The 26138-nt window shown below is 27.6% G+C and overlaps 2 protein-coding genes across 3 annotated transcripts; both read right to left on the bottom strand.

Moving 5' to 3' along the window:
* Window positions 1–6122: 6122 nt before the first annotated feature.
* LOC109805168 (high affinity sulfate transporter 2) lies at window positions 6123–23465 on the bottom strand. 2 transcript variants are annotated; one of them, XM_029272652.2, is made up of 14 exons: window positions 23281–23465; window positions 10178–10528; window positions 9486–9534; window positions 9193–9397; window positions 8913–9087; window positions 8762–8827; window positions 8562–8675; window positions 8361–8477; window positions 8058–8184; window positions 7685–7971; window positions 7393–7583; window positions 6938–7023; window positions 6788–6864; window positions 6123–6484 (listed from the first exon to the last, which is right to left on the bottom strand). In XM_029272652.2, the coding sequence occupies exons 2-14, from the start codon at window positions 10514–10516 to the stop codon at window positions 6341–6343; spliced, it is 1977 nt and encodes a 658-aa protein (XP_029128485.1). In that variant the 5' UTR covers window positions 10517–10528; window positions 23281–23465; the 3' UTR covers window positions 6123–6340. The 2 variants fall into 2 exon arrangements, with proteins under 2 accessions (XP_029128485.1, XP_020222756.1); XM_020367167.3 differs by lacking the exon at window positions 23281–23465 and adding an exon at window positions 10652–10759.
* A 1238-nt stretch (window positions 23466–24703) lies between these two features.
* Window positions 24704–26138, bottom strand: LOC109805271 (heavy metal-associated isoprenylated plant protein 30). The gene is made up of 3 exons (XM_020367293.3): window positions 25648–26138; window positions 25232–25307; window positions 24704–25127 (listed from the first exon to the last, which is right to left on the bottom strand). Exons 1-3 carry the CDS (start codon window positions 25969–25971, stop codon window positions 25006–25008), a joined length of 522 nt encoding a protein of 173 aa, XP_020222882.1. The 5' UTR covers window positions 25972–26138; the 3' UTR covers window positions 24704–25005.

The following is a 26138-nucleotide window of genomic DNA, read 5'->3' on the forward strand; positions in this document are numbered from 1 at the left end:
TTTTTTAATGACATTTTAATCTTTGTAACTATTTCAAATTATTCACTTCCATGTTATAAACTAGTTACTATCTTTTTTTCTATTATTTTTATTTCTTATTTTTCTTGAAAAAGGTGAAAATAACCATGAGTTGTCTGAAAAAAGTGAGATCTCTTCAAATAACTTACTGTTTTATCTTTAAAAAATATATATAATAATAATAATAAAAAGGTAATATACTCTCGGATGTATTTTCACTATGGAGATAAGACATTGACTGAGACAATAATTTTAAGAATTGGTAAATATTTGGCATGTTAACACGGGGTAAACTCTTATGGATAATTCATAAATTTAAATTAACTCAATAAGTTTGGATAAGATTTTTTTAAGTATTTGGATCAAATCCAATTCAATCCAACTAAAATTTGATATTATATAAGTTATATATATATATAAACAGTAGTCCCCGGTAGTTTTCCCAGTACTGCAGTCCTTGGCCTTGTCACTTGTAAAAGGATTTTAGCAAAAGATATAGCCACCTGCACAAAGAAGGTTATGTAAATATGACAGAGAAGACACTTTTCAAATTTTCTCTTGGTTTTTGTAATTACCGCAATTAGAAGGCCAAACTCAACATTTTTAAAAATCACCCCAAAGAAAGCTCCCATGCATGCAACAAAATCGAATTTGTCAATCTTCCAAAAATGTTCACAAGGCCAAGCACCGCAGGTATTATAATAGAAGGACATAACTATGTTTGCCACAGGTGTTTTACAACAAGCCATGCATGCAGTTCACTGCCGAACGAGAAAAAGATCCTACATAACAACGCTGATTAATGTGACATTGATCAATACATAGAAGAAATTTTTATAAGAGAGGCTCAAACATTAATTATTGAGTAGTTGTACAACGCTAATTAACTAAGAATGATAATCCAATGATTATTGTCTGCCAATTCCACTGTAAACAAAGATGCTTGTGAGTTGTGAGATCCATTTTAAAATGATTTTCTAAACAAAATGGAAGCTTACCCCATGATGTGCTGGACTAAAAACTGAGCTCATGACAGAAACAATATCAGTTTTCTTAGTGAACTTTTGTATGCCGTGCAGACCCTTCAGTTGTTGCAGAGAAATAGTAATGACAGCTCCACCCATGAATCCCACAATGTCAGCATGAGACAAAAAATCAAGCAGGAAACCAAGCCTGCAAAATTCATCTGTAGATTGTAACAACAAAAATTTAGGCAAAACATATATATGGAAAAATCCAAGTCTCACGCTAATTACATATAAGGCCAAAATAGAGTATTAAAATACGGCACAATCCTCATCATAAGACTTTCGTAAGAATGACTTCTGCTCCAAACTCACACACTAATATGTATTAAAGTTTCTCTTAGATCTATTAAAAAAAGATCACATACCATACTATTCTATACTAAACCTAATAATACCAAACATGAGTGAATGTATTAAAAAATATGTAAGTTTCACATCAAATAAGACCAAAATATAGTGTATAAAAGTGGGTAGAGAATAAATTAGGCCCTAAACTTGTATTATCTAAAAGCAAAAAACAACAGTGCATGATAATCATTTTCTCATAATGTGTGTTAAAGCTTAAATCAATTCTATAAAACCAGTTTATAAAATAAGAATTATCTCTTATATATTCTATCTATGTTAATTTTATTTTTTGTTGATATGAGATTTAAATTTTTCTTAATATAACATCTTATGTTCAATATTATTGGACTTAATATATATAAATAATGGGTGATCTTTTTTTTATACTGAATCTAGAACAATTCTAATAAATATTAGAATGTGAATTTGACCTAATTTAATTCTATAAAATTTGTAAGATGAGAAATGTCTATCACATACATATCTTTATATTAGCTTTAGTTTTAATTGAAATGAGACATGAAATTTTCTCGATACATTTCCTAATCCAACCAACACTATTATACCTTAGAAGACCAAGTGCCATTTGAGTGATTCCTGCAAAGAAGGTGGCAGTAAATACAAGACGCAGGTATTCATGACTATGGTAGTCACTAATTTCTTCAGATAGCATAGTCCCAAGCAAGAGGTACACCACAGCAACGGGTCCTATGGCAACGCGCCTTGAGCTTCATGCAAGCATACATAATAGGAGTCAGAAAACTGGTGTCTGCACAGAGTGAAGGAAAGCCAAGTCATATAACTGAAGAACTAACATGTCCAAGTTGCTTTCTTAAATATTAAAATAAATCAAGATGCTCACATAGTGCATATTATTGGGGATCCAAATACGCAAGCTTTGAGTATGCAATCTCCTGCCATGCATTCATATGTCAAAAAGTGAAGCAAAAACACGTAACAAACGATTAGCGCGCGGTATATTTTCTATCTCTCTTTTTTTATAAGATGAAATTCATGTAAGTTACATTTGTCTCGAATGAGACCCCAAATAAGAAATGGGTAAAGAGTGTGTTCTTTAACATTTTTCATATCAATAATTTGGCTAACATATATTTTAGTCTCATTTCATTTTATTTTTTTCAGTTTGATCCCTTGTATCTAAAAAGAAAATTTACAATGGTATCTTAAAGTATACAAGTAAGACTAAATTCGTCTTTCTGTTAATTTTTTAACCAATTTGACTCTCACTATGCATGTATCCACCAAAGTGATCAAATTAATATGGTAATTTGATAGAAGAATTAACTTAGTCCAACAAACATACTTTAAGAACTAAAATAAACTTTTTTAAATTTTAAGAGACCAAAGTAATATTAAAAAAATAAATAAATAAGTAACCATAAGTGAATTTTAGCCATAAATAAATATACTAATAACGTGATTGAGATCGAAGTGACTATTTACCTGAGGGATACAAAGACTTGCAATGGTGAGTCCAGCAAGGAAATCCCCTCTGAATTTTGGAAGATTGTAATCCCTTGCCCAGTCAAAAATCACAACCTTTTATCTCATATTAAATCTAACGTTTAAATACATTCTTTAATTTGGGATGCATAACGGCATGAGAGTGAATTGGGCTTCAAGCCCACTGTTTAGACGAATTCTTAATCGTGAGAGTAGTCTAATGTGAAATGTTTGTTTCAAAAGTAAGAAAGGGTTTACAAATTAAAATAAATAAAAAATTAGATTATCATTATAAAAGTTTAAAAACCAATGGGTTGTTTGAATTTGCGATTTTTTTTCTATGGACAAGAAATTCACCAAGAAAACAATATGTCATTTTCTCAATTACGTCTTCAATAAATATAAAAATGATTATACAATCATAATATATAGTGGTAATCATATGAGAAACTGTTAATTATGTGACTGAATACTAGTTGAACATGAAAATATTTAAGGGAAATTGCCTCCAAAACTACGACGGAGTAACATCTGTAGATTAGTGTATGACTGAAAGTCTGAAACTCATTATTTTAACAAAAAAGTTTACGTTATTCTGAATTGGACATATAATTTAATTTTGTATTCTATTTAGCTAATATATAAACACATTATATTATTACTGTGAGCGAAGATAAACACAGAGGAAAACTTACGTTGTGGTCGAAGGGTTTGAATATTTGATATGGCTTGATAAGGAGACATTGTAAAAATACTTAATTATTTTATTGTTTGAACGTATCATAATAAATATTGATCCATTTGGAAATTCATTATGATTCAATTCATCAAACCATGAAATCTATTTTCTTTCTTCTGCAACGATTGAGCATATGTAAATCATAAAGAAAACATTTGCTTCCACCAAGAAAGATAAACACTTAAACAGAGGTATAATCAAACCAGAACACATTTTTCTTCGCTTTTGCTTTTAGAAATTTAAAATATTAATATGCTTTTCTTTCATCAATTAATGATGGTTTTTTTTTCTTTCTCTTTTATTCTCAAAAAAATCGGTAATGATATTAAGAAGTCAATCAAGATATTAGAATGAAATGGGTTTTCAAGTTATTATACAATATGTTTTAGTTTAATGTAATGTTTAAATGCATAAAAATTAAAGCGGTTTAATAATTATTAAGACACATGTCCTGTAATGAAATGTGAAGGGTATTAATGTTGTGAGCAGCAACTAGCGAATGTATTTAAGAATTCTTACTTAACATAAAGGATTTTCGACAGAGTTGTCAAATGGATTGATTTAGCTCAACTTTCTTGTAACTCACTTATTTTGTGATTCAGCTTAACACGTTGTTCGTCAGATTAGGTTAAATTAATTAATTTTTTATTTAAATTTAAAGTTTTTAAAATAAAAGAAATAATGAGAAGCAATTTTTGGTCATAATAATTAATTATCCAACTTGATTCAATTGGTCTAAATTTTTTTTTCACTTTCTTTTGAAGTCTAGCATGTTGGAGTTCAAGTATGAATGAGAGATTCACGTAAGATAAAATTAAACTTGTTAACTAGTATATAAGTGAGAAAGATTAATCAACTCAATATCTTAAGATTTTAGATTAAGATGTAGTGTGAAGTTTATTTATATAATTTACTCATTATCCATTAGTAAAATGTTTTCTAGTATTTAATTTCAATAATGGTATCAAAGTTAATGAATTAATTAACACTACTAGAAAAGTGTCATTTTCTTGCGAATTTTCCTACAAAAAAATATTCGCATAAATTTTTTGTGAATTTTCTTGCAAAAAAATATTCGCAGAAATTTTTTACAAATTTTCCTGCGAAAAAATATTCGCAGAAATTTTTTGCGAATTTATTTGCGAAAAATAATTTACAGATATTTCTTACAAATTTTGCTACAATTTTAATAATCATAAAAAAAATTTTCCATGGTAAAAATTTGCAGAAAATATTGTAAGAATTTTATTTTGTTTCTCGCAGATTTTCTTGCAAAAATAAATTCGCAAGTAATGTTTACTAAATTGGTAAAAAAAATTTGCAGGTAACTTTTCCTGTAGATTTTCCTACAAATTTTAATCCGCAGGAAAAATAAAAAAAAATATTTAAATTTATAAGTTTAATATTTTAAAAAAAAACTTCAAGTCCCACATTGATTGAAAATAAAGCAATCAAGGAGTATATAAGTTGGGGCAACACTTACCTTATAAGTTGATTTGTATGGTTGAGTATTAAGTTTATAATCTACAATCTTAGAATTTAAAAGATTATGTATCACATGTTGGAGGCATGAAAACAAATGCTTCGGATGAATTCATTGTGAGCATTTGAAAGTTGAAAAATTATTGATAGAATTTATAGTAATTTTTTTAAATTTTTTCGTAAAAATATTCCTGCAAAATTTCTTGCGAAAAAATTTGCAGGAAACTTTCCTGCAAATTTTTTTTTGCAAGAAACTTTCCTGCAAATTTTAAAATTCGCAAAAATATATTATCCACGAAGGTATTACCTGCAGATAAAATTTTGCAGAAAAATTCGCAGGAACAAAAATTCGCAGGAAAAGTCGCATGTAATAAAAAAATTCTAGTAGTGTAAGTAGCTAATAACCAATTTAAATAAGTATTGGTTAATAAAATTGGCAATGAATCTAAAAGTGAGATCCCTATTAAACAATTGAGTTGACAAATAATAGGGAGGACAGTAGATTCAAGAGTGAGATTATCTCTTGTATCTACCATTGAATACTTATGATAAAAAAATGATTTTCCCTTAACGAGAAGTGTGACCATGTGAAAGTGATTCACACTTAAGAAGAAGTGTTGAAGTTCAAATGTAAGTGACCCATATTGAATATAGTTGGATAAGTAAAAAAAGATTTACCAATTAAATGTCTTAAAATTTTGGATTAAGATATGATATCAAGTTCATTCACATGAATTATTCACTATTTATTGATGAAGTATTCTTAGATGTTAACTTCCTAACACGACCCATTCTCATTGTTTTGACTATTAGACAAAGTTGTCGCATTGTACCATTTTGACATATTTAATTATAGTCCCATGAAAATCATTTATTTCATCTCTTCTCTCGTGAATAAAAAATAATTACATGTGAGAATATTATTATTTTTCCAAAAATAAAATATGCCTAAGAATTATTAATTTGTTAACTCGCATGAGATTACATTTTCTCGACCTCTTTATTCCTATAAAAAAATAAAGAGAACTTAAAACAAGGCGCTCTCAAAGACAAGGTGTAATCAAACCAAATTTATTTCATATTCCTTATGTTTTATACATCGACTGGGATTAAAAATCGAAGAGAATCAAACAGAACTACTTATGAGAAATTTACATAACACTGCTCATAAGCTTTCTAAGGAGCTCCTTGAACAGCTTTCCCCAACCCTTTACTGCATCTTTGACTTCAACGGTTGAATTGAAGCAGTTATTGAATTTGTTCATACTACACCTTCACCCTTTGGACCAAAAGTTGAAACAGCATCAGCCACTGTTAGGAATATTTTATCTACCCCAATTAAGTTTGTTAACTTGGATGCGTCGAGCTTCTCCATCACAACTGGCCCCGGGTTTGCCAACATAAGCTGTGAAAAAGACCAAAGAGATGAACGTCATCACAATTATTTAGTACACGTCGTTTTCTAATACTACAAAATAACAATAATATCACTATTCATGACATTTTTTGCACGCGCATGCAAGTCATTTGATTAATTAATTGGCTTTAACTGTATCTTTGTCCAGCAGATACAATACATGTTCTTAGGAATTCGTTGACATTTTTGCCAAATTTTAAGGATAATAGGACAAGGCTAAATGTGTTAATTAGCTAGAATGACTCATGATGTAGAAAGAGTTAAATTCTACGATTATTTAATTATTATTACCTGGACCTCCCTTTTCTGAAGGCTCTTGTATAACTCTTCAAAGGCATGGATGCCACTTGTGTCAATGTCAGTAACAGCTGCAAGAACACGATTGATTGAATAAATTCATTCATTAAAATTAACTGGCAAAGATTTTGTAGAAAGTCTTACGTGACATTTCAACGATGAGATACTCTATTCTAGACAAGCCACTTGTTGTCCTTTGGGCTTCTTCATCTGTCAGCCATCTCAAAATTCTGCAAATCGTGATTAAATTATTCATCACCCTAAATTTAATCAACTGAATCAATATCTAGACTTTCCTGACCCTGACCTGGGAGTGTCTACAACTTGATAAATAATATTATACCTCAAGGGATGCTTCAATTTTCAATATAATTTTTTTACTAGTAAAACTTATCCATGAATATTTTACCATCATTTTTATCCCCATTACAAACTGACCACAAGGATGAAAACACTGGATTCCAAAAGGTTACTAGCTCAGTTTTCATGGTAAAAATTGTCATATCAGCCACTTGTAGTTAGTTAGTTGCCATTTTAAATTATGTGTGTACTATATTCTACATGCACACGCATATTTATTAGGGATAACAGTTATTTACCTCTCCTTGATATAGTTGGAGTTGGAGAAGTAAATAGCAGAGTCAACCCTGACAATCAGTATGCCATTAATTTGGGTGGCTTTGGGGTATTGTTGGATGTTCCTATAAACAGTAGTCCCTGGAAGTTTCCCTAACACTGCCGTTCTTGGCCTTGTCACTTGTAAAAGGATTTTGGCAAAAGATATACCCACCTGCATAAATAAGAATATTAAATATTGTGGTTGGCCAAATTGATGAATATGCAAAAATGACAGATATCACTTTTTGAACTTTCTCTTGGTTTTCTAATTACCGCAATTAGAAGGCCAATCTCAACACTTTTGAAGATCACACCAAAGAAGGCTCCCATGCATGCAACAAAATCGAATTTGTCAATCTTCCAAAGCAGAATAGCTGCATCAACGTTCACTAGGCCAAGCACAGCAGCTATAATAATAGAAGCAAGCACCGCGTTTGGAGTGTACTTGAATAGTGGCGTGATGAGTAACAGTGTTAATAACAAAACCATGGACATAACAATGTTTGAAACAGCAGTTCTGCAACCAGCCATGAAGTTCACTGCTGAGCGAGAAAAAGATCCTACATAACAATAACAGTGATGGGTAAATAGTTAAAAGAAAATCAAATGAAGTTAGTAGAGGCTCAAACATGTTGAGTAGTTGTACCTGTGGCCACATAACAAGATGTTAGTGAACCAACAATGTTCATTGCTCCCATTGCCACCATTTCTTTGTTACCATCCAGTGAATAGTCTTTCATGGCAGCAAATGTTCTCCCAATTGCTACAGCTTCCTAAAGTTCAACAAATATAATTATCAGAGAAAATCAATTATTGATATTTCAAAACATCCATGATTTATTATGCATGTGCACATAATATCAATCTTCAATCATTTATTTTCTTCATGGAGGATTTAATTGCTCACTTTTCACTGAGGAATGAGGAGTCATGAGTGAAATTTGCTTACCGTGAGTGCTACCATACCAGATACCACACCAATCCGAATACCGGCGCCTAGATATTTTCCACTTAAATAAAGCTCACTAGCAGATGATGGATTCACACCCTTCTTAACATGTCTCACCTGAAATAGAATACTTTCAATAAGTTTCACAATGCTTACTTTTGTTTCATGTTTCAACTATTCAATCAATTTTATACTACTTACAATTGACACGCCTTTCTTGTCTGCCCTGGTAATGTAGACAAAAAAGGTAGACAGTATGACAGAGATCATAGGAGAAATTGCAGCCACCCAAAAGAATTTCTTATTCTTCTTAGCCTGTCCATCACAGCAGAAAAGTTATGGTAATGGAAGTTCCAAAGGAAGGTATAGAAAGCAATGAAAGATGATTTTGGCATTCTTACAATATACTTGGTTGTAAGAAGGAAAGCCAAGAATGCTAATCCAATGACTATTGTCTGCCAATTCCACTGTAAGCAAAGATTAAAGCAAACATATGCTTGTGAGTTGTGAACCCCATTTCAAAGTGATTTTCTAAACAAAATGAAACCTTACCCCATGGTGTGCTGAATTGAAAACCGATCGCATGACAGAAACAATATCAGTTTTCTTAGTGAACTTTTGTATGCCAAGCAGACCCTTAAGCTGTTGCAGTGCAATAGTAATGGCAGCTCCACCCATGAATCCCACAATGGCAGCATGAGACAAAAAGTCAATCAGAAAACCAAGCCTGCAAAATTCACGTTTAGATTGCATCACAAGAATAATTGAGGCAAAACAAGAAAGAACAAAGCATGAGAATCATTTACTAGTCCAACAAACACTAGTACTATACCTTAGAACGCCAAGTGCCATTTGAGTGATTCCTGCAAAGAAGGTGGCAGTGAATGCAAGACGCAGGTATTCATGACTATGGTAGTCACTGATCTCATCAGATAGCATAGTTCCAAGCAAGAGGGACACCACAGCTACGGGTCCTATGGCAATATCTCTTGAGCTTCCCATGAAAGCATACACAAGAGGAGCCACAAAACTCGTGTCTGCACACAGTCAAAAGGAAAGCCAAGTCATATAACTGAAGAGCTAACATGTCCAAGTTGCTTTCTTAAAAGAAATCAAGATGCTCACATAGTGCATATTGGGGATCCAAATTTGCAAGCTTTGCGTATGCAATGTCCTGCCATGAATTCATATGTTAAGAAGTGATCATCCAAAAAAAAACAAATTACTACCATGAATAGTTACATTTTTTAACACTTTCTTTCCTACACAATTGCTTTTTTCAGTTAAAATTCATGCAAGTCATACTGATTTAAGGATGAGATCCATCAAATAAGAATTAGGGTATTAAGAACATAGTTTTATGACTAACTCAACATTAATATAACGGTCATCTCTTAATTATATACTTTATTTTGATTTTATTTCTAATTTATATAAGAGTTGAACTTTTATTAATACACTCTTCATGCTCAATACTATTACACTTTATATGTGGATAATATGTTGATCACCCCTTTAATATATATATAATATATATGTTGTGATACCATCTTAAAAGATGAGTGTTTAGACTTATCACAATTTTACAAATTCAATATGAATTGAGGATTATCTTACACTTTTGTATATTCTATTTTTACCTTATATACTGGTTTTATGAGATCGAGAAAAGATTCAAATCCACTTTTTTAATATGGGGTACACATAAATTTCAGGTGATAAAAGAGTGTGTTAAAAAATATCAATAAAAATGAGACTTTGCGTAAATTTCACCAAATAAAAAAAGTGTCTTTATGAAGAAAAAAAATATTATTTACCTGAGGGATACACAGACTTGCAATGGTGAGTCCAGAAACGAGATCACCTCTGAATTTTTTAAGATTGTAGTTCCTTGACCAGTCAAAAATGGGGAAGACATATTGGAGGCCTAAAAAAAACTTTGCAGAGGCAGTTTGGTCCTTAAATTTTTCAAAGGGTTTGTCTGAGAAGAAAGTTTCAACAACAGAATGTTTGATCTCTTGCCAAAGTGTCTGCTTAGGAGGAGCTCCAACCTTGTAAACATGAGGTAAAGTATTTCCATGTCTACCTGAAGAAGCTCCACTTCTTATTTCTTCCATGGCCTTTGCCACAATCTCGTCACTCACACGCTGACTCATTCAATATATCGCCTGCAAAGCACGTAGTAATTTGTATAAGTAGACCATTCTATAATGTTGCATGGTCACATTTTGTCATGTGAAGTTGTTAGTTAGAAGAATATAATTGAAACGAAACAGTGAATGTGAAAGTACCAAATGATGTTACAAGATATGATACCCCACGAACTTGCTGTTTTTGTGATAAAGCCAATGTGCTTTATATAGAACCAGAAGTGAGAAGTGTTGGGAATGTCAACTGTAACTGATGTAATGTGTGAGGCTCAACTTCAATTAAACAAATTGTTGTTCTATTTATTAATCCAAGTCAACCACACCAGTTGGCTACTTGAGATTTCGTAGACAAACGGTTCTACAATTTCTATTTTGTTTGAGTGGGAGGGCGAAAAGGTTGAATCGTCGACAGCATAAAAAAGGGGTTATATATGATGGAACACTTCCAAACGAATTCTCGTGTGAATTTAAGTTTCTTTTCGCTGACAAATTGACACCTGGATAAGCTTTATTATTGCCATTGACCATGATTTTCAATTAATTTACAAATGGGTAGCAGTGTGTTTGTTTTCTTTCTCCTTGAATGTTACATGCGTGTTGTTGGCCATTCAATCATTCATTGAATGTTGTATACTTACAGTTAGGTAAACAAGTGCCAAAGCAATTTGTAAGAAAATGACTGAACCAAAGAGAGAACAATTTCTAAATTACAAATGCCAAAGCAATTTTGTAATTCATTTTTCTTGAGCAAATGATACTGAATTCTTCCCATCCTCTCATATTTCACATCAAAATTACCGATACTAAATTAATAAGTCGTGATATTATATTATATATAAATATATATCGAAAATACTAAGAGTTATTTCACACACCATCTTGAACAAATTATATCACTACCAACTCCTAAATATTGGAAAACATTACACAACAACAAAGAATGAGTTAGTGTGTGGAAAAAATTCATTGTGGTAGCTGATAATTTACACTCAGCTGATTTTAGTTACACAAAAAATATTGTAATTGAATATCACAAGCAATAAGATAAATTTAAGAAAATAACTGATATTGAAACTTTTACACTTAAAATTGCTCTATCAAATGCACTAAATATTTGGTTAGTTGACACTTGACAGGAAAAAAAAAAAGGAAGAGAAGCTAACAAATTAAATATTGATGATATGAGGAAAAGAATTTGATATTACTAAATCTCAATCACACAACCTGTACTTCAGTTTGTAAATGTAAATAGATAATAGATGTTTGAAAGTAGAAAGAAAGGTTGTAATAATTAACAGTTAAAATAAAAGTAAAAATGACAAAAAAAATTCGGTTCTTAGGGTCATTTACTCGCACAAATTCATGAATATACAAAAAAATTAAAAAAAAAATCGATTTTTTTGGTTAATCTGATTAACTATTTTCTTTTCTTTTAACCAGTATTTTGATTAGCTTTACATATTTGAAGTAAGTTGTTAATAAATTTTTATTTAGAGAGTTTATAAAAGAAATAAAATTAGTAAAAACCAAACATATAGTAGTATTTTATACTAATACGCATAGGCATTGTATGAATTATGAATTGGGCCTATATTGTGTCCAAGTTCATGAAAACTTTGAATGGAGTGTAGCCGTTGACTGCTAATTTTTAATCATGGGATTGCACAGCACATTGCCTACTTGCTGTCTGTCTGATTATGCTACACAAAATTAATAATGTTTTAATGGCGTTGACTCTGAATTGAGAGGAGATGCTACTATACTTATAGGCTTTTATTTTAAAATAAATTTTTGATAACCATATTATTACATATATAATAATAATAATAATAAAATGAATAAAAAAAACTGCATATAATAAATAATTAGTAGTATTTAATCACGCACACTGATTTCAAATAGTCATTAAAATTTGATACCAGAATCTCCAATGATGGAAAGGTAAAGTAAGAGAATGGTTATCTGCACATTCATATGTTACTATGTTTGATTCGTTTTAATACATCTTAGACCATCTAATGATGTAAGAACTCTTTAACTCAAAGGTTATGGTTCATTTTTTTAAAAGAAAAACTTAAATTACAAAGCTGGGATTCTTTTTTAAGAGATTCGTTCAGCTGAATTATTATTTATGCTGTCGTGTGTTTTGATCTTTCCTCAGCAAAAGTCTGACAAAAAAAAACAAGTATTTTTCAAAAAAAAAAAAAAAAAACTAAACGGGGCCAAATTGATTTCCAACTCCAAGATACAGATTTATTTCATTACTTGGTAAGCTAAGCCAATGATCTTGGTGTGATTTTTGTTATTAATTTAACTGCTTTACTTGCTAATGATAATTAAGTTAACCCGAATGAGGTTGTGGTAGTATGAATTCCTTCCCAGCGGAGGTTGGGATTCCTGGAAGATCTGTTATATGGCATCGGAATGGTTTAGGGCAGAACCATGTATACTTGTGCCTTCAAATAATAAAACTAAGGTCACCGGATCTCATATACTTTATATTTACTCCATCTTGATGATTTATGGATAATGACTCTTCCATTTTTTATAATTTGCACTTTACTTACATAATAAGATATTTGATGAATAAAAAAAAAGGAAAGAATTAGAAATTAATAGGATTGTGGAACAATCACCTCTTTTTTATTAGATAAATTATCATCATTTTGGTTTTGTAATGTCATGTCAAATCAGTTATCAGAATTAACGAAATTTAAAATTTAATCTAATTTTTTTTACATAATATTTGATTGGAGGAGAATAAAAGAAGATATTGGAGGGATTTTAAAAAAAATTATTGTTTGTTTCAATTTTTAGAAAAGGAATAGAAAGAAGAGAAGAGTAGAGCAAAACTCCACCTCATCTAATTAGTTATCCTCCAATATTGAGAGAATTTGAAGGCAAAATGAGAAATTTTGAAATATTTTTAATATAGTATTCAAAATATTCTTAATTATGTTATTAAATATAAAATTATAAGGATATAAAAGTAAATTAATTATTAAAAATTTTCTCCCTTGTGAATTAAACAAGAAAATAGTTACTTTTCCACTCCTCTCATCCTCTCAACCAAACAAAATTTATAACACGTTCTCTTCCTTTCCCTCCATTAATTTTTTTTTCCTCCCCCTCCTTTGAACCAAATTATCATTAGTTGAGTTAATATCTAACATGGGCTCATAATTTAGTGTCATTTTAGTGTTGATTAACACATTACATGGTGCAAAAACACTCTTTTTCATTTATTAAAGATATCATATCAATTAGTGACAAAGTCATAATAGTATATATAAGTATAGAATAATCATTATTTTACAAATTGATTTTATAAAATTGAATTAGATTTTAAATCTATTTTTTAAAGATGATATCAAAGCTTATTCTAATGATTATTAATTATTGTCAGAATTATTAAGTTACTCATTATTGGGTTATCATCAAGTCAACCACAATCCATAGATATCTAGTCTTACAAATTTTATGCTAGAAATGTCTATTTTTCAACATGAGAGAAGTGTATTAAAAAATTTACATCATTTGAGTTAGACTTAAAATCTACTTTCTTAAGACAATGTATATATGGATTAAAATGAATTCAATAGGAATTCAAAAAAAAATGTTAACAACACTCATTTGAACATACTCTTTATTATTTGATGGATGTCCTTAGAAATTACAAAATTTTAGGAGTTTTATTCTCATTTAATGAATCACACTCATAATTTTATAGTTTTCAATAAATTTTAATCAATAATAGAAAGTGTTTAAAAAAATGTGTTAAATAATATATCACCAACATTTCTCAATAAATAAATAAAAAATCAATCCTTCTTATATTAACTCATTCCTTCTTCTTCTCCTCTCCTCCGTTGCCATGAGCCCATGACCACCCACCTCCTTTTCCTCTACTTTGTATTCCTCTCATTGCCACTCCTACACCATCCTTTTTTCATACATCCCTAATTAATTTCTTAATGTCATGTGTTGTAATGTGAAAAGTTATGGACACCCATAATTGAGGCTATTGGTGTCCAAGCCTTTCAATATGGAAGTGAAAGAAGGGTAGGGGGAAGAACTCAAAGAAGGGTTACTGGTGGCATAAGAGTTGAAGAGGCTCCGATCTAAAATGGTTTAGCTTGACCATTTCATCCTATGATTTTTAATTACTCTGGTTTGATTTTGTTGTAGTGCTCAATGAATTTCAGATGTAAAACCACGTCTTTCTATATATGAACAATCTTTTTTTAACTTGAATCTTTCTTTTGGTTTGATTTCCTCAAACAAATTAATAAATATTTCAATATAAACATCTCATACAATTTGAATAAATTATAGAAGTGTATATAAGTTTGAGTTCCAGCAAACAAATGCAGTGGGTTGGAAATTTACCACCCAATGCAAACGTGAATGTAAGAATTTGTACCTTAAAATTACCGGCCAACGGGAAAATAAGAAAGAAACATGTACGTGAATGGAAAATAATGCAAATGGAGGTGTGAAAATATTCAAACTCCAATAGCACCATTCGGTGCATTAATTGCACCAAGTGCAAACCTCTTCGACAAATATAGGAAGAGAAGTCATTGATCAAGCATCAAGGAGCAAGACATACTCACTTAAAGAGAAAGAGAATTTGAGGAAAATAGAGAAATTCTTATAAAATAAGAATGACAAGTAAATTTATACTCGCAAGTGATATATGAATATGTCTTAATTTTGACAAAGAATATTTAATTTGATCAAATATGAATATGGATATAGAATTCATATGAGTACATGTATTCGTACCAACTTTAAATTTTTATAAATTTAATTTATTTTTTTTAGAATGTATTTGACTTTTATATAATTTTTACTTTATTTTAAATTTATTTCAAATAAAATTTAATTAATGTAATTTTTTAATTGTTATTCTATGTTAAAAATTTTGTTTTTTTTAATATTTTTTACAAAAAAAAATTAATTATCTTTTTACTGAAACAAGATAAGTACAAATATATCCGATACCCGACAAAAATAAGGATGAGGATGTAAATTTTGTATCCAACGAGTATAAAAACGACAATAGGTATATGGTATGGGAACAGAGCATAGACAAGAATGAGAATACTGAAACTCATACTCGCTTCACTCTATTGTCATCCTTATCTTAGAGAGTTTCTTAATTTGAGAGAGAAAACTAGTAAGTTAATTTATTAGTATTACCCACTAATTAAAGATATATTATTATTTATTATTATATCTATGTTATTATTATAGTGAAAGTTTAAGAGACTTACAAATTTCATAATTTTTCTTTACTAAGACTAAAGAGGTTTTCCACACTAAAAATATTATAATTTTTCTTTAATAAGACTGAAGAATTTTTCCACACTTAAAAATATTCATGTTTATCCAGGGACGGAGCCAGGATTTCAATACTGGGGGGCCGAGAATTGGAATGATCAAATGAGGCGCTACATTTTTTTAAAAAAAAAAAAATTCCAAAGTGATACCACATAGCAGGCCGTACCAGAAGTCCAAAAGTTGAATAAAAAAATAAATTTGGGTTATTCATTTAATTATACATATGAGTTTATATTAAAAATAGGGGGTGCCATATAGTAATATATATGTATATAAAAAAAAATTAAAATTGTTGGGGGGGCCGTGGCACCCGTAGGTCCCCCCTTGGCTCCGTCCTTGTGTTTATCATTCTACATTTTGGCATAGTACCTAACTATTTTGAGTTCACAAAGGAAAGAAATTATGATGACATTTTTCAACAACAAAATTGCCTACTTTATGAATCTTTAACCTACACGTACGTCATGCTCGCAAGAAAATCTTCATTTATTTTCTGTAAGGGAATCTTTAACGTATGACTCAAAATGCTTAAGGAATACATATTTAGGCGGGAAAAAAAATAATCCTTCAATATAGTAGTGATTGTGACACATTTTATTCTATCGTAATTTTTCCTCCTGTTAATAAACATTAGATTAGTATGAAATCTTAAAATACTGTACAAAACTAAAAAAAATAAACATTAGATGTTATTCAAGAAATAACGAGATTGTAAAAAAGAAAAAAAGTGTATTACTAAGAAAACAATCGATCGAGTGAAGGTTAGAGCATGGGAAGAAATTATGAGTGTTAAGAAACAAAGGTTAAACAATTTTCATTTTTCTGTCAAAAAAAAAATGATTTTGATTTTAACCCTTATTAACTTTATTTTGATCTCCACTAATTTGGCATACATGTGGAGTTACACATAAATGCTCGCGTCACTTGACGTACCAAATCAACATTGTGCGCGACTAAATTCATCATGTAAATCATTAGAAAAAGAGGGAAGGTTCATCTGAGAGAGGAATTCGGACACAAAAAGTAAGGAAAAGAAAAAACATCAAAATCATATTGATAAGTAACTCTTTAAATGAATTTACAACAACTCTAGTATCATTTTAAAAGAATGAATTTAAATTCAATTTAATTTTACAAAATTGACTACCACATAAAAATTATCTTCCAATTATATGAATTTTGTTGGAGTTATTTCTCTAATCCATAGGAAACTTGTATATATTTTTTTCATGTGTTTCTTCATATAATATAAAAGAAGTTGCTGTAAACTTTAAAAAATAAGAAAATCACGTGGGATTTCATGAAATTTCAGGAATATAAAATGTAATTTATTCTTTATTTTATGAATACACCATATGCAGCAGCACAACATGTTACCGATATATATAATAATAATAATTAAAAAAATTGATGGATCCTACTATCCCTAAGTGAAAGACATTGATATGGTATTATTAAGCGTATATCTTCTGCACTTCTCATTTCTCAAGAATCGATCTCAACAACCCACTACTGCTTCTTTTTGATATCACAGTCCTAACATAATGCAACTTCTACCCAAAAAATGGAAAGGCCCATCATCGTCAACATTAAAATTCACCATTTGACTTTAAACATTTATTTTGTTACGCCATTACTATATAACTATTTACCTTATTATCAACAAAATAATATATATATATTAATAAAAAATCACTATCGGAAATTTTCATCCTCAATAAATTATATACAATTTTTTAATTTTTATTTTAGCATATCATTAAATAATATATTTAACAACTTCATAGTTCATTGGAGTACATCTATATCTCAAATTTAACTTTAATGAAGCGTTTAGAAAATAGAAATTTTTTACTCTTTTAAAAATTTGAGGTTAAAAATGTTAGTCTTTCATATTTAATTTGTTATTTAAAAATATTATTTTAAAAAAAATTACAAAGAATTTTTAGAAGATTATTTTTATATAGAAATGAAAAATTAATATTTAAAAATTAAAGTAAAATTTTAATTTGATAAAAAGGTAAAGGTAAAGGTAAAGAGTGTTAGCAAGTATGAAGATTTTATATTAGACGCAAGTAAGGGGAGTAAGGAGGCGTGAAAAAAGTGGTGGTTTCTTTATATAATGCATTGGTGGTGAATGGTGAATGGTGAATGGTGAATGGTGAATGGTGAATACTGATATTGGGTTTGGCTTCACATTCTATGTTTCTCATTATCACACCCACCCTCATACACTCCATTCATATATCAATTTTAATTTAACTACTATTTTAGGATTTATATAATTATAATTATAATAAATTATATATAAATAAATATGTTTTTTAAACACATAAATTATACTTAAAATTTATATAAAATCAATATTTTAAATATATAAATTATATTTTAGATTTATAATAAATAATTTATATTATAATAAGATTTATTTTGTCTATTTAAAATTTATTTTAAAAATATTACAATTTAATTTATAAATAATTAGGATAAATAATAAATAAATTAGATAAAAAAATGTAAAAGAATTTCTAAAAGTTTTATCATGAAAGAAAAATTTCCAAATTCACTCCAAATAATATAACTATTTGTGTTTAATATGTAGGTTGGTATTTTATTATCAGTTATTAATTATTATTTAATTAAAAATATTCTTAATTTTTAAGAATTAGATATATTTTAATAATAAAAAATAACAAATTTAAATTTTAATTTTAGTAAAAAAAATATCCTTTTAAAATTTAGAATAACTATTTTAATTTTGTAAAATAAATAAATTTTGATTTTGATCATATAATTTTTTTAAAAAAAAATTCTCTAAGATTCGAAGACATTCTTGTATCTTAATATTCATTTCAATATTAATAAATAATATTTTCTTCTTCGTAAATAACATTTATTTTAATAATTCATAAAAAAAATTAAAAGAACATAATAACATGATATGACAAATAATTATGGATATTATTATATAAGATAATCAATTAACCTTATAATAAAATATAAGAAATTAACAGATATATAATAATAATAATATTATAGACTAAAAATAATAATTCTAAATTTTAGAAAAATAAAAAAATTACAAAAACTAAAATTAAAGTTCATTCATTTTTTACTAAAAGTAAAAATATATTGAAAGTTTAATTATGTTTTTACTCCCTTAAATTTAAGATATATGATTTTTTAGTTTTTAAAATTTAAAATTTATATTTTTAGTCCTCAAAATATAAAAAAAATATTATTTTAATTTATCAATTCAATTTTACAACATATCAATTTTACAACATATGTTTTTAATCCCAAAATATATATAAAAAATTATTATTTTAGTCCTCTATTCAAATGTTAATAATTAATGTATTGCATATAATTCTTTTATTAGTTTCATTATCATTAAAATAATTATATTAGATAAACTAATATTGCAAAATTGTCACGGTCAATTATGTCATTATTAATGTCATTGTTAGTAACAATATTATATTAAATTAACTAATACTGCAAAATTATATTAATTTGTTATTGTTAATTATATTATCGGTAATCACTAAGAACTAAAATAATATTTTTTAAATTATAAAAACTTAAATGACAAATTTTAAATTTAAAAAACTAAAAATTTGAGGATCAAAATAATAATTTTTTTATATTTTAAAGACTAAAAACACATGTATTAAGTTTGAAGGACCAGAAAAAAATATATTGATGTTAAAATAATATTTTTTTTAAAATTACATGAACTAAAATCATAAAATTTTAAATTTGAGGATAAAAAATAATTATACTAAATTTAGAGGATAAAAGCATAATTAAGTTGAAATTATTTTTTAATCTACGATTAAATTTATTCTATTAATATAATTATAAGTTTATAATGAAATAGTACTAGGAGTATTTGTAATCATCGGTGAAATACTCGTCATTCATTAATTAAATCAATTTACTTTTATTTTTTGAAATACAATATTTTGAATGCATTTTAATTTTATTAAAAAAATATTTAATAATTAAGTTAACATTCTTATCATTTTTAAATTTATATTCTAAATATTTTATTTATATCCTATTTTCCATATAATTCACAACTATTTTTAATTATTTTATACAAATTTTAAAGGTTGAGAAATTATCCTAATGTTTAATGTCTAATTTTTAAGCATTAGTCATATGAACGCAGATTAATTATTAGTCGTTAATTTTGACTAATTTAATCATATTTATTGATAAAAAAAATAAAGTTACTAAAAAAACAAAATAATACTATGAATTAAAAATAATAATAATAATAAATACGTCTACATTCATTGAATCTGGCAATCTGCATTCTGGAGACGGTCAAGTCCTAATGAGAATTGAGTTTTTGTTTCTTTTAGAACCACTGGTGGATGGCCACGTGGCTACTGTTACTTGAGTTTCTCTTCTTCTATCATTAATTTACTATTTTATTTATCAATTATATCAATCACTGACCTTTTTTAATCATCCACTTGCTCATGTTATTTTTTATCACATTTCCGTACGAAGATATTATATTTTAGGTTTAATTACATTTTTAATCCCTCAAGTATTGTAATTGTGTAATTTTGATCCTAAAATTTTAATTGGATAATTTTAGTTCCTAAAAAATTACAATTGTGTAATTTTAGTCCTTCAATTTTTAATTAAACAGTTTTAGTCCCTCAAATATCATAATTGTGCGATTTTAATCTCTCTCATTAAAAATTTAATAATTTTAAAATTTTAATATATATATATATATATAATATTTTAAAATTAAACAATTATTTGCTTATTTAAGTTAACGTATATTATAGTTTTTATTAATGTAACAAATGATATATATTTAGTATTACTAAATAAATAAAATTTATATATTATTAATAATTTAATATTGCTAATAAATTAATATCAATAATATTTTTAGTATATTTATAGATAAACTGATAATTTGATAAATATAACTTAGTATATAGTAATATATTTTTACAAAAATATAAATATATTAGATAAGATATGTATATTTATAATTAATATACTTATATTTTTGTAAAAGTATAATAATATATAATAAGTTATATTTATCAAATTATTAGTTTATCTATAAATATAGTAATAATATTATTGATATTAATTTATCAATAATATTATAAAAATAATAATATATAAATTTTATTTATTTAATAATAATAAATATATATCATTTGATACATTAATAAAAATTATAATATACGTTAACTTGAATAAACAAATAACATAATTTTAAAATATTGTGTATATATATATATATAAATATATATATATATATATATATATATAAATTTAAATTATTAAATTTTTAATGAAAGAGATTAAAATTGCACAATTACAATATTTGAAGGATAAAAATACAATTAAGCCTATATTTTACAAGAGATGATTTTCCAAATAAAAATAAGTATGATTCTTCCTTTTTATTTTAAGTTTGACTCATGTTTTATCTTTATGAGGTAAAGTGATGATCATCATTTAAATGTTCAGCAATTTAAATTGATTGATATTATATGAGTCTAATTCAGTTGATTAATAGGATGTGTGAGTTGGCATTAATTTTTTTTTAGCACTGAGTTTAATTTCTATATAAAATTTGATTTATATTTAAGATTTTGAAATCCTTTAAAAGAAAATTAAATAAAACACCCCACATTAACTAAATTTAAGAATTTCAATCATTGAATTCAAAGATTTAACAAACTAGACTAAATTTATAAAATTTCATGAAAATAAAAAAACTAATTAATTAATATTTTATCACATTGTTTTTTATTTTATTTTATTTTATAGATTTTATAACATTTAATGTATTTTATTAGAAATAATTTTTTTAAAAAAATATAGCAATTGAATTAATTAACTTTATATTTTTACGAAGACTATTAAGTAGATAAATGCAAAAACTTGACATTTAATACTAATTAATCTTATATGTTTATGTATTAGTAGTATATTGTAATTAAATTTTATATATGCTAGTATTTTAACATGATAAATATTTATTTTAGATAACTAAAATTTATAATGAATATTTTTTAACATGCAATTATTTTAAAATTTAACATTTAAAATGATATTTTATATTCTGATGTACAAAGTTATTTTAATTATTGGTAGTTTATTTTAAAAAATATTAAAATTTAATTTGAAATATATAATAAGTTAAGAAATTTTTTTTTAAAAGTTTCTTGTTCAAGATAATTATTCTAACATATATTTAAAAGTTTAAATTACGTAAGTTTTAATATACATAATTATATGTGTAACATTACATAATTCAATTTAAATTGATAAATTCAATAATTTTGTATAAAATATAAATTTAATTAATCTAACCATTATATTTAATATTTTTATTAATTAAATATATAAAATTTCATACAATTGTAAATTATTTAATAGTCTATTATAATATTTTATAACATGTAATATGATATTTAAAATATAAATACACATGATTAAATAACATGTATTGAAAAGTCTAAATTAATTTACTGAATTTTAATATATGATATGAGTGTAATATAACACAATTTAATAAGAAAATTTATTAAATTTATATACTATAAAAATGATTAAAAATATAAATTTACTAATTACGACACTTAAATAACTTTTTTGATCGACTAGAAGTAGTTTATCAACAAATGATTGGACCTTGAAGTTATCTTTCCGTATTATATGCATCAAGACATTTGATTACGGCAAACACTATGTCATGTATTTTAATTATTTGTTGTTTATTATTAAAATATTTATCCTAATTGTGCCCTTGACAAATTAAAGGAGATGCTAAAGTGGATCAGAACAGAAAATTCACAGCAAAAATAGTATTAAAAAAATAGAAAATTTCGGGCATGTTTGATTATATTCTCATTTTTTATTATTAAAAACTGTTTTCTAAGATAATTTCACACTATTCAATAATTAATATCTCATTCAAAATTTTCAAACTTTTAAAAGATATTTTCAAAATAGGTTTTTTAAAAACCGAAAAATAGAAACAACTGAGAAATGTTTTCTCATATTCTCCTTCTGTTTTCATCTTTTTCACTCTCTCCCTCAATTCTACATTATGTTTTATGTCTTATACACCAATTGTGTGTTCAAATTTGTTCACTTGGATTTTGAAAAAAATTAATTTTTGTGGAGAAATTAAACGCATCCCTTATATCATTGGCCAGAGAAAAATATGTATATAAAAAATGAGCATTGATATATTTCATTTTATTAATTATGTAAAAAAAAAAAAAGAATTAGTAGTAACGCAGATTCCATATGGCAAGTCCATTTGATGAAGGTGCACAAGAAATAATATGAAACGATATAGAGTTAAACGATGGAAACAAAATATATACTGAAAACTGAAAATCAGAAGTAAATTTGAATCATACCATCATGTTTGGAGCTTCGTTTAATTCCTCCCATCTCAGTGATCTCAACAATATGAATGTTTCTGAATTTGGAGCTCAACATGCTTCAATCCGCAGATGTTCTTCCAAGAAATGAATCATTCTATGCAAAAAGGCAGAACAAGACTTGAAGTTTCGAGATAAGGATAATAGAGGGTTTATGACATGTGTGCTTATTTATGGACATTGAAATCGAAACCTCCTATAACAACAAATACTCTATCAATAAAAAATTATCAAAATGATCATTTTCGGTTTATAGAAAACAAAAGTAAAATCCTTATCAATCAGAAGAGGAATACAAATATATATATTGAAAAATTCATTGGTTTCCCGTATACGGAATATTTAAAACTCTCATGGTCAGAATTAATAAATAAAATATGATTTTGCCTGGTTACAAATGAACTAGTTCCCAATATTAAGCAAAGTTCATCAGATTCTGATTCTTAAATTAGACATGAATGGAATATTCAAAGTCGATCGGCTTTTGGAAATACGTTGTTGATTTTTTCTGCGATGTTTCTTTTGTATATCTATATCTATTTATTTTACCTTGTAATTTCATTCATAATTTATAATAATGACAATTTTTATTGTTGGAGTCCACGATGTTGAGGGAAAGAGACAAAGGGAAATGGTGCCAATTGGAATATTCTAGTCTGTCTCATGAGACTTGCTCCCAAAGTAACAACCAAATACTAATTATCCTGTCTCGATCCTAAATATCACTGCTTCCCTATAAAAATTTGTTCATCAATAACAATTATAACATCACGAATAAGATCAGTGTCTAGATTAATGAAGTAGGAGATAGCGTGGTAGAAGAAAAAAAAATCACTATTGATTTAAAAATCCAAATCCCTACATTTGAACTAGTGGGTTGAAGTAATTTGCTGCCACCTTACAACGTTTGAGCAAACGAAAGAGAGACTCTCCTGAATTGGCCCAATCATCGTTTCAAACTCACTTCATCTTCACACTTAACCCATATTCATTGGGTCTCAACCATTTGGTTGGGTCCATTTCTCATTCGATCATTTCTAAACAGTCTTAATTAGTACTTGTGAACAACTAATGTAGTAACTTCTTATTTTATTCTCTTAATATGAGATGTCGTTTTATCGTTAATTTCTATTTTACTATCATGTGAATTCCTAATAATGTTAATTAATTTTGTGATATTATCGTTAATATTCATATTTTAAGAAAAGCAACATTCACTTTATCCAAAAGAAAGATATATAATTTAAGAGCATTCACACTCATTATTTTTCCTACAAAATTTATATGTAAATCAATTGCCCGATATACGTGCCTTGGTGCATATTAATGTCATAATTAAGCTTAAAACGTATAGAATATTTTATCCAATAAACAAAATTGTTCTTGGTGAATAAATATGTCACCTAATTTTCATCAATAACTACATTCAACGGAAATGGAAATTTAAAGATAAGAAGTGAGGCACCAACGCCATGATCTTACAAGGGATTCAATATGAAAGAAATTGCAAATAGGAAGTGAAGGGCTAGATATCAATAATTGTTTTTGAACTTCACAATCACTAACTGCCTAGTCACATTCCTTAATTTTATTCTAAGATAACCACTACTAGGTCAAATTTCAGAGGCAAAGGCAAAATACAAATTTCCACCATGTTTAGTCTAGTTCTATTGCTAAATGCTAACAATCAAGGTACTGATCTTAACAATTCCAGAACTCAGCTCTCTTCACCTTTGAAATGCTATTAAGGACTCCCATGGGAGAAATGTGTCCCATCACTGTCACCCTCTTCGACTCTACATCCACACTGAATGATGTAACACCTGAGATCATATGTTAAAAAAAAAAAAAAAACAAGTTACAAATTCAGATTAATATCTTTATGCATGTATACACAAACTTTGTATGGTATTGTTGACTAGATTACCTTCCATCTTAGACAGATGCTTTTTCACTTTACCAGCACATCCTTGACAATGAATAGCAACCCGCATCACAACCACCTGCATGTAACCCCTTCAAAATTAGTGCAAGTAAAATGCAAAAACATGAAGTAGTATAACCTTTTTCTCCCACTCAAAATATTTGTTCCAATTATTATGTCCATCAATTCTTAACATGTTAACATGATATTTCAAAATAATTCAACGTTTGATAGTGGTCGGAGAGTTGAGCAAATGTATACGAGGACTTAAATTTGATCCTCCACATGATTAATTTTTTTTAATGGATGAATATTAATTTTACAAATGTGGAAGAGAAACGGTGTATAAAGGAAATGTTTGGATGGTAAAATATTGTTTGCATCTGACGTATGTATGAGAAAGTGTATAGTAATATAACCTGGAACTGGAAGACATTATCTGTTGGCGTTTTCTGAAGTTCCTTTGATTCATTCTCTTGATGCTTGATGTTTGGTAGAGAGAGAGAGGCAGATTTCTTGTGAGCTGAATTGAACCTTGTAGGTTTAACAAGTTTGGAGTACTTGGCATAGTTGATCAACCTTGTATCATCCAAAGAAACACTTCTTTCATGACTCCTAGTCTTAGTCCTTGGCACAACCACAGACCCAAGATCGATGCTACAAGTGCACACTGCTGTTGATGCTCGAGAGTGGCACATGAAACCATTCATCATTCCTCTCTTACTGCTTTTCAGGCTCATCATGGTGAAACAACTTTAAGGGGGAAGTTAAGGCCTAGGGATTATAGTGTTCTAACACAACACATGGTCTTCAAAGTGGGAGAAATACTAAGTGAGTGTAGAATAGAAGAGATATCGTACTGTCATTATGACTTGGCTAACAAATAACAAAGCGTTCACTGGCAGTAGGG

This window comes from Cajanus cajan, chromosome 1, assembly GCF_000230855.2.
Source record: "Cajanus cajan strain Asha chromosome 1, NIPB_CcT2T_4, whole genome shotgun sequence".
In the NCBI taxonomy this organism is placed as follows: Eukaryota; Viridiplantae; Streptophyta; class Magnoliopsida; order Fabales; family Fabaceae; genus Cajanus; species Cajanus cajan.